The sequence below is a fragment of the Nipponia nippon genome, unplaced genomic scaffold, assembly GCF_047370975.1.
Source record: "Nipponia nippon isolate SJK-2023a ecotype South Korea unplaced genomic scaffold, ASM4737097v1 scaffold_9, whole genome shotgun sequence".
Classification (NCBI taxonomy): domain Eukaryota; kingdom Metazoa; phylum Chordata; class Aves; order Pelecaniformes; family Threskiornithidae; genus Nipponia; species Nipponia nippon.
This window is the reverse complement of record NW_028262413.1, coordinates 37,035,188-37,044,840: the sequence shown is the minus strand read 5'-3', so window position 1 is coordinate 37,044,840 and position 9,653 is coordinate 37,035,188. Positions and strand designations below refer to the sequence as shown.

General features: G+C 39.9%; 1 protein-coding gene across 1 annotated transcript; it reads right to left on the bottom strand.

The window, feature by feature from the left end:
* Positions 1-61: 61 nt before the first annotated feature.
* On the bottom strand, positions 62-8,837 carry SLC24A5 (solute carrier family 24 member 5). Its single transcript, XM_087743756.1, has 9 exons — positions 8,729-8,837; positions 8,281-8,460; positions 6,786-6,869; positions 6,595-6,698; positions 6,175-6,275; positions 5,074-5,357; positions 4,117-4,323; positions 1,142-1,243; positions 62-589 (listed from the first exon to the last, which is right to left on the bottom strand). Exons 1-9 carry the CDS (start codon positions 8,835-8,837, stop codon positions 267-269), a joined length of 1,494 nt encoding a protein of 497 aa, XP_087599882.1. The 3' UTR covers positions 62-266.
* Between the last annotated feature and the right edge of the window lie 816 nt (positions 8,838-9,653).

Sequence of the window (9,653 nt, the reverse complement as noted above, 5' to 3'; positions counted from 1 at the left end):
TAAAAATTAGATGTCTTTTTTTCAGAATTTTCATTTTATATGTGTGTTGTAGTCATACTGTAATTCTTGACTCTAAAAGAAAGGGCTCCAATTAGGCTGTGATGTTTTTGTTCTACTTAACATTACTTTAATGATATTACTTAGTTCTGTAAATAAGATTTAGAGCCCAATGGGAGTTTTGATTTTTTTTTTATTTTGACTAAATGAAGAAACTGATCTTTCTCTCCTGCTTTTATTTTTTTCATCAGTATAATCACTGATTAAAACTAGTTACCACAGACCCTTGTAGGATTGTTCCCTATGATGCCAAGTTCATATAAAATTGATAATATAGTAAATACTAAGTACAGTACAAGACAAATTGCTCCCAATTTTTTATCTATTTTCCAGCCATTCAGGTGAACTGCCAGAAAAATAAAAACAACAGAACAGATAAGAGAAATGGCTGTGTATGTCAAACCACTGCTGTTCACTTCTATGGGTCCTGATGTATTTATGAAGGCAGTTTTTATAAACCAGGGTATTCCCAAACAGAGCATATCAAATACATTGGATCCTACAATGTTAGACATAGCCATATCTCCATTTCCTGTAAAAGAAGAAATACAAATAAGTCTGCTTAATTGTATTGTATGAAATTGCCAAACTGTTTTGGAGGAACAGACTGTCAGTCTTCAATTTCTCACAGAGCACCCTTTTCAGACTTTTCATTGAAAGAATGATAGTCATGATTCTACAGAACATGGTTTTGGGTACCATAAGCATAAAAAAAAACCCTCCCTAAATCACCAGCATCTGCACAGTTGCACTTAAAATAAGCTAGACAGGCTATTATAAAATCCAGTCATGTTTAAAATACCAAGACCTACAGTTGTGTTTTTCAGTAAAACTGTGACACTTGATCAACAACAAATCAATCTAGAATACTTCTCTGAGATACTCTGAGAGGTTTTTAAATGTCTGAGCCACAGATTGTTCAGGTAAGCTATTTATTTATTATTAGTAAACTTAAGCTTTAGAATCTGGAGCAAAAATTTTGAAGTTACTCCTTGAATTTCTGGAAATGTTGACTAGAATTCTTTTTTTCATAGTACCTTTTAAACACATCCATGGGAATGAGCCTGAATACTAAAATCTTTACCTTTTCGAGCCACCAGCACACTTGCAACTGTATCTGGTACACTTGTTCCTGCTGCTAGTAATGTGAGACCCATTACTGACTCTGGAATTCCCAGTGTTTCACCTGCAGTTGATAAATAATGGTAGAAAATGCAAGTATATTTTTAATTTAAGTTTTATCCAAAGAAATGGCTTTGGACTTCGTTTGCTGGAGAAAGGATTAGTAATCATATAGTAATTTCAAAAGGAATCTGTTAGCTAACTTGACTAAATATGAAGTGACAAAGAAATATCATCCTGTCCTTGTTCTTCAATCAAATAAAAAAGGAATTGTAGTACAGTAACCATCTTAACAAGTTTCTCAAAGACCTGAGTGGAATGTCTCTAGTGGTCAAGACAATACCAATTATGAATTTTTTCCTTCAGATACAGTAGAAGTTTAAATATCTAACAATTTACTTTTTTTTTTTTTCTCCTCAATTTCTGCAAAATATAGTGGTCTTCTGTGTTTTTGGGCATCTCATTGTTAGTGCTCAAAAGTCTCGTGAAGCAATAACTCTTATAATCACCCACTCTTTAAAGGGGAAGGAAAAAAGCACATGAATTTTCTTGGGGAGGAGGGTCATTAAGATCATTACTACAATACTGTCTCAACTACATGGCTTTAACATTTCACTCTCATTAGAAAATTCTTGTGTTGGATTTGGAAGAATCAAAATGCAAAATTTTTATATGACTTGTAAGTGCAAGCAATCCTTTAGAAGTGTAAGTTTCTTTAGGTAAATACTGGTTTAAATTAAGAAAAGTTTTAAATTGTTACTAAAACAGCAGCTTATTTTTCCCCAGTTTTCTTTTAGCCCCACATATCCTGTAAGCATATTAATTTCTTACTTAAAATACAGGGATTCAGATCTTCAGAACTGTTTTAGCAGTTGTATCATTCACAAGCATCAATATGCTGAAGTATTTGATACTTCTGTTCAAACTATTAAGTAATTAGTTTTTCTTAAACTTTTTTTTTCCCCACTAAAAAGTATCTCAATATTTTTTTGTTGAAATCTGAATTCTTACTTGCAATATTTGGGCACTAATAAGAACAGTTTTGTTAAAGTAAGAGGCAGTACTCTAAGCTGGGTCAGCGATGGTTGCCTAGAACATACCAGCTTAGTCTAGATCAGCCCAGTAAATCTATGCTTGAAACTATGTGTTGGTTCAGAGGGACTAACATGATCCTGTTGCAGAATTTGTACTGATATTTATTCTTCCATCACTCCTAATGTAAGAGATTTGTGGGATGAGGGACCAACAAGATCAGCTTTTACAAACCACCCAGGCTGGAAAATAATGGTTCGTGCCAAGCAAACCAAGGTGAAATATGAATGAACCAGCCTTAGGTACCCAACAGTGGTTTCTAGCCCTCTGAAGGTTATAAGATAGAATCTAAACTCAGGTGAATCTAATTTTTCTTTCTATTAGATAGATTTATTTTCTGTTTAATGTGTAGAGGTTTTTTTTCTGGCAACTGACCATAAAGAAAGAATGGTCTTATTTTTCTAGCCTTTAGTTAATTTTGTGTATCAGTAGCAATATCTTGCTATAAGTAGTCAAATTTTCTTTAGGTTTGTTCTTGACCATCAAAATTTAGCCCCAGCTGTGATACCTTTGTGACATCCTGATAGGCTGTTTATGCAACAATAGAATCTTTGAGTCACCCTTCATGAAAGAACCTGGACTTGAATATAAAGTGTGTGTAATTTTTAACATTTTAACGTGTAAATAGAATATATTTGACCTCGAAGTGGCGGGCCAAAGACCCCAATACTGCTTGTGATGACTATTCAAAGTGGACTAACACTAATACACTGTTTGAATCTCCAGTATACCTGCTTTCATATGAATTAGCGCTTTGTCTAGTAGAACAGCAATAACTTTCATTTGAATCCTGTTTCAAAGGCTTCTAGCATTCAGACAGTAAACCTTTGCTCTTTAGATACAAGTGGAAAATTATTTGATCAAGGAGTGAACCTGGTGGGTGTTATATCCAGCGATCTACTAGTAATTTCTCAAAGGTTTACCAAATGCGTAGGTCTGTTTCTGCACTGAACAAGGAGTTATTCATTGAATTTAAGTTGAAAACAAGTTTAGGATGCTGAACTAGCAGAATACTTGAGTAGGATTAGGGAGCTATAATGTGGAAATGGCAAGCTTTATAACATATCTTTCTTGTTTAGAGATTTGTTTTCTGCTGCTTCTTAAAAACTGAATTTTTCTTAAGCTGACTGGAGAAACAGTGAAATGAGGAGACCTTTAATACCTTAAGATATTTTTAAGAGAATGTTTTTACACACAAGTTCATACCCCTTCTCTCACTTAAACGCGATTCTTTTACTGCTTCACTTTATGATGCAGATTTGTAAGAGGTATACACACACTGAGACTGTTTGATAAACACATGATGCTATAGTTGAAATAAAATAGTACAAAAATTTGGGAGGTTTTTTTGGCTGTTAATTTAATGCCAAATCTCTTACTATAGTGTTCAAGAAACATATAGATATAGAAATATTGGATCTTTTACAGAACCCTGAACCTTTAATTCCAGTCTTGGTGGATTTCATGTTTGTCAGACTTCAGCTTGACAAGTTTGTTGCTGTGTGTCTAATTGTTTCACTTTGTGAAGCAGTTTAATGAAACTCTCTTTTTAAATATAGGATGTTTTTTGTAGCTATGTAAACAAATTCTCATTCATGTGATGGTAAGCAGTCTGAAGCAGCTAGACTCTAAAGTTTTTCATTAGATGGAAGAAGGCGGCAAACTAAGCAGTCAAACATAAGTTTTTGTTGGTTTTGTTTGTTTTTTTTACAGCAAAGTAAATGCTGCTAAACTGTTAATTGTGGAAAGGAAAACTCTTCACAGGGAGAAAACTGTTTTGTTTTGTTTTTTTCAGTGATTCTCAATTGGTTGATTCTGTATAGCAGCAGCACTTTAGGTACCTACCTGCTATTGTTATCATCCATACAAGAACGTAAGTTATTGCAGAAATCCATGCTGCTGAAATTAAAAACGTCAACATGAACCAGTTCCTCCAAAACGGTCTTCTGCAATCTGGTATAGTCAGATAGAGTAGTGTAATAATAGGAAGGGATAACACCCACAAAATTCTCTTCATATCTGCTTCAGGCATGGTGAAGACACTTGGATGATCTGTTGAAGAAAAAGTAACTATTTTAAATTGTAGCATTAAGTTTGAATCCATAGCATACAGTCATATTGCTGGCCTCTACTTGTGAGAATACTGAAAAAAGGTAAAAAAGACTTCCTCAAGTTCTAGCAGTAGTCTTACCCAGTACCTACATCACACTGGACAAAGCTCTGAAATCAAATGTCCTTTATTACCATGTTGCTAGGAGGGAACTAAGGTGGATGAAAAATGAACTTTTCTATAAAGGCTTACACAAAACACTTACCAAGAGTAAGTACCAACTGCTGTTTTTTGCCTAAGTGAAGAGGAAACTGATGATCTGTGGCCACATCATAGCTCTTCCTTTACTTCTGATCTAATACATATTTTGGGCTATGAACCTGCCATTTTCATAAGAAAACGGTACATATTAGTCCAGTACCAGTGTGTCTTTCAGCTGATACTGCATTTTACAAACAGTGTTGCTGGGAAGTTTCAAAGGTGCACAGCAAAGACTGATGGAAGTCTGCTGTTCTAATGTGACACAAATGAGCAACTATCCTAGCATTCCTCTAGCAACTAACTTCATATAAATACCACCGCTCTGATTTTGCTTAATGTTATATTCCAGGGAAGAATAATGATTTACTTAAATACTATGCTGGAGTTCTTCTGTGAACAAAATCTAAAGAAGATCTCAGAATCTACTCTTTATTAGAACTGATGCAGACAAGCAGGCAGAGTGCTAGAGACAACTGTAATAGTACTTATACCTTCAGAGATTTCATCAAGCCCATGCAAGCTTGTTGAAAGTTGAGAGTAGTCCAGCTCGTCTTGAAAAATTCCGCTATCTGTTCTTGACTGTTGATGAATTAGAGGTCCACTCTCTTCCCGCCATCCAACCAGTGGCTGCTGCTCAGCATTCGCTTCCATAGCTTTTGTAAAACATGTACAGCAGGGACTGAACTTTTTCATGAGGTATTGGTTGATTTTAATGTCAAAACATAATACCAGAATATAACACCCATATATCAATAATAAGGATGCACTTTCATACCTAGAATGAAAAACAGATTTTACATAACATGTAATCTAAAAAAACCCCAGCTCTTTAACTCGTTAAAATGGCTGGTGTAAGGGCAGGGGGGAGAGGGAGAGAATTTGCGTGAGTAGCAAAAGGAAAACACACAAAAGCATCTATTTGGAGTTGTATGGCTGGCGTCATGGAAGTTCATGAGTGTCTCCAGGTCTTTCAGAAGTTTCATTAATTCCCCTCCCTGCAGAATCCTGTTTCTGTATTGTATAGCTGCATGCTTTCCAGGGGATCTTACTGATGGAACATCTTACTGATGTTTGCGAAATTGAGTCTTCATGTGATAGTTCAAGAGAGGGATAGTATGTGTTATTTTGAGCTAGAAGCTTCAGAGACTTAGCGCTGGACCTGACTGACTTGTTGAGGCAACAGGAGTTTCAGTGTTGATGGAAGAGAGTTAAAGCATCAGAAGCTCGTGATCTGCTTTTGACAGACAAATGTTTTTCTTAACAGTGATGCTATCAAAGGAAAGGCTTAAAAGGAGTAAACTACGAAGACTAACTGCTATGCCAAAACAGTTATGATAGAAATTGTGAAGTCTGTACAGACAAACCTATGCAGATCAAACTTTATAAATATGCAGGGTTTGAATGTTTAGGTAATAATCTTTACAAGCATTGTGACTTTCTACTTTTTTTTTTAAAGCCAAGGGGATGTTTATTTCTGTTAGTGAATGGCAGTTCAGGCTACTTGAAGTTCGGGGTTTGGGTTGGTTGGTTTGTCAAAACACTGTCTCATTAATCTCCAGTCAACATGAATTCAACACTACTTGTGCTCTTACCAGTAAACTCTGTTGTCAGATATCATCGCAAGGACCGCCGCTACACTAATTGTATATGCCAGACAGTCTCTAAACAGCGGCCAACAGGATAGCCTTGAAACCTGCAGATCACAGATTCATTTACTTTTCTTAAACTTGCTGTAATACTTTCACTAAGTGCTGTAAATGCTGCATCAATATGTTGTTTCTATATTATGTAAAAATTTAAGATTCTTAGGAATGACTTAAGTATGATATTTAACAAGTTAGTGTTTTTAAAACTTTCATAGCAAGCTATCTTAAAACTGATTACATGCTGGTTTTGCTACTAAATAATAAACTTGACAGTTGTCATAGTAAGTCTCTCTTGGCTTTTGTCGGCAAATCAGAAAGGATAACCATTTGGCTCTTAGGAGCAGAACTATCAAAGTTGATACATACCACGCTGGAAAACAGCCCACAAGCTGCAGAAATACCAAGAAGATTATAAATTGCTGATCCAAGGATGGTGCTGATGCCGATATCTCCCTTTGTCACGAAGACTCCTATAAGGAAAATGACTCTCTGGTACGTTTCAGTTTGGCATGCAAGGAAAAGAATTCTAGGTTCTGAGGAGTCAAAACATCTCTTACCTAGAAAAGCAGTGACAAGCTCTGGAGCAGAGCTTCCAGCAGCCATAAAAGTTGCTCCAGCAACATCCTGAGAGAGGCCAAGGCCTGAGGATAGAGCAAAAGAATCGCTCAAAAAAAAAAAATACTTCAGTAGTCTGTACCCATTACTTGCATTAGCATATAACGTTAGAAGCTCCTACAGTGTAATAGAATGAACTTCACTTACTTGCATCCAGTTAATGCATTTATTTGAAATTGATAAAGTAATATCTTGAAAACATAGCCTTATTTATTGGGCTAATTTATTTCTAACTTTATTACAGAAATTAGTTTAAATACCAGAAAGTACTGGTAATACAAGAGATTTGAGCATGATCTTAAAATGTAAAATAGGCATACGTATGCGGGCTTTAACTCTGTTTCATATGGGTAATAATTGTGGGGAAATTCCTTGGGCTCTCGTGTGGTATTGCTACATGATCCATGTCAAGTCTGTCTGTCTTCCAGGGAAATCCATGCTACTGTGTCTGCACATACCAGAAATACTAGTTAAATTCAAACCAGTGCTGCGATCTTAAAATCAAATTTTCACTTCGTATGGACAGTATAAGAGCCTGTGTCTTGCTTGAGTGAAATGAGGTTTTTGTTCTGGTAAGTTGGCTGTTTCTGAAGTGTAACTCACTCTGTGGACCAAGTTCTGCACACTAAGAACAGGGACGTATGGCTAACTATGGAAAAAGTCTGACAAATGCTTATTTATCATCAATAAAAAAAATACCAGCTCTACAGCAATGTTTGACCTTATATTTTCTGTAAGTGTTCTGGTCTGGAGAATGTTTTCCAGTGTTCAGGGATGAGTTTCCCTAGGGAATCTTTTTAATTCCTGGCAATGAAAAGCTGAACTCTCAGCCAAGACCATCTCTTTAATTCAGTGGTCTGCTGAAGCCAGGGGAATTATTACAGGTTAATTAGATTTCACAGAATGGTTGTAACCGGTATTCTTTCCCTCCTGTGTCACACCTTTAGTATGTAAACAGTAGCTCATCCTGATACTTGTTTACTACTTTGAGAGAAATGCAGAAACTTGAGCAAGGTACTTAATTGCCATGTTTTAATAGAGGGAGAGTTTTGGTTTCTTGGTTTGGTATGTCCCTTGTGCCCCCCCCCCCCCTTATTTTTTTATTTTACTAGTAACCTGGACATATTACTGCTCACCCCAAATTTATATTATCAGTTTAGTTAACACTGAGGAAGTTTTAAGATTTTCCTCCAGGCACAAGGAAAGCAAATTTTAAATTAATGCCTGCGCAGAGTGTAATCAGAGTATGTTTTTTCAATATAATATTGATACATTGTATCAAATGAAATATTGTATTGGTAAGTCTAACTATGCACGGAGACTGAACTTTCTTTAGTTTTGTCTCCAGAGCACTCTTAACTTTGAAGCTTTTTTAAAGAGCATGCTCTACACCAAGCTGCTTAGTTTTACCGGAGAAAGATCAGGATGTTCACTTACATTCACTGATGATCTCCAGAGAAGGTAGGAAGTAATCATCGCACACAATGGACACGGCCAAAAACATGTAAAGTATAATTATGAAATAGATAACGATTCCTCCATCCTTTCTCTCCTGTGGCGTGAAAAATCCTTCAGGAAACTCCGATGAAGAAGAACGCACGCAACCCGTCCCGTTTGCTGAAAATCGAGTACAAAGGGGTTACGCATCCTAATACCTTTCCATTTCTCAGGCTGTAGGAGTTCTGTGGATTAGAACTGTAAATGGAGGACGGCTTCGGTGGATTTCTGTCTTCCAAACGGGTCCATTTCTCACGTAGGGACAAGGACAGCTGCAGCAATGCCATCGAAGCGCTGCACGGCTGGGGAGGGGGTGAGAGCCGCCGGAGGAGCTGACCGCCGGCCGGCCGGGCGCTACAGCGCGGCCCCCCGCCCCCCGGCTCCCTACCTGCGTCTGCGGCGAGGCGCTGGGCCCGCGGCGGCGGCCGCCAGGCCGGCAGCCACAGCAGCAGCAGCAGCAGCGGCAGCGCCGCCCGCCGCCGCGCGCCCGCCCGCATCTCGGCGGCCCCGGCGCGGCTCTGCGCGCGGGCAGGCGGCGGCGGCCCTAGGGCCGGGGGGTCACGTGGGGGCGGCGCCCCCCGCCCCCCCCCGCCCGCCTCCTGGGCAGCGGCCGCCCTCGGCGGCGGGCCCGGCTGCTCCCCTCAGGGCGCCCGCGGGGGTCCCGCCGCGCTCGGCGGGCGGTGTCAGGGGCCTGGGAGGGGAGCTGTCACCTGGGGCCCCGCACCTCCCCTCCCCTCCCCTCCCCGGACCCGGGAGGTCCTGCGGGCGCGACCTCCCGCGGCTGGACCGCGCCCGGGGAGCCGGGCAGGGGGCCGCTCTCCGGCTGCGGCTGTCGCCATCGCCCGCTTTGCGTTTGCGGGGCGAACGCGGGGTTTTGGCCGCCACGAGCGCGCTCGCTTGCGGTGCAGGAGGCTGCCCGCGCCACCCAGACGTGCTGTGCGAGCGTCCGGGGAGGCAGAGGCTGAACTGAAGCTTACTGCCCTGTACCTGCGTTCTGCTGCGACAGTTCCTGTTTGTTCCCACTGATCTACCGAAATTCCCGCGCTGGGCTGTGCGAGCACCGGGCTCGTCCTTGGCCAGGGCAGGAGATGCTCATGCTATTTAGGTGAACGATTCAGGGAGAGCAAGGCTGAGATCTACCACACAATCCCTCCCCTCAGACCCAGTTCACTGAACAACTTTGTCTGGTGACCTTTCCACAATGAAGTCATGTGTATAATTGAGGATTAAATAGTAAAATACAGTCTTTTACCAAGATGGCTTTGTAAAGACGTTCCCCCCCGCTCCTTCCCAGTCACAGGTTTCTCAGAGAG

Bases quoted from the DNA above. Each gene is read 5' to 3' on its own strand.
- SLC24A5 (XM_087743756.1), bottom strand. From the start codon at position 8,837: ATGCGGGCGGGCGCGCGGCGGCGGGCGGCGCTGCCGCTGCTGCTGCTG. The intron at 8,461-8,728 runs GTAGGGAGCCGG...CTCGATTTTCAG, and splicing joins GCGCCTCGCCGCAGACGCAG to CAAACGGGACGGGTTGCGTG. The intron at 6,276-6,594 runs GTATGTATCAAC...TGTGATCTGCAG, and splicing joins GTGGGCTGTTTTCCAGCGTG to GTTTCAAGGCTATCCTGTTG.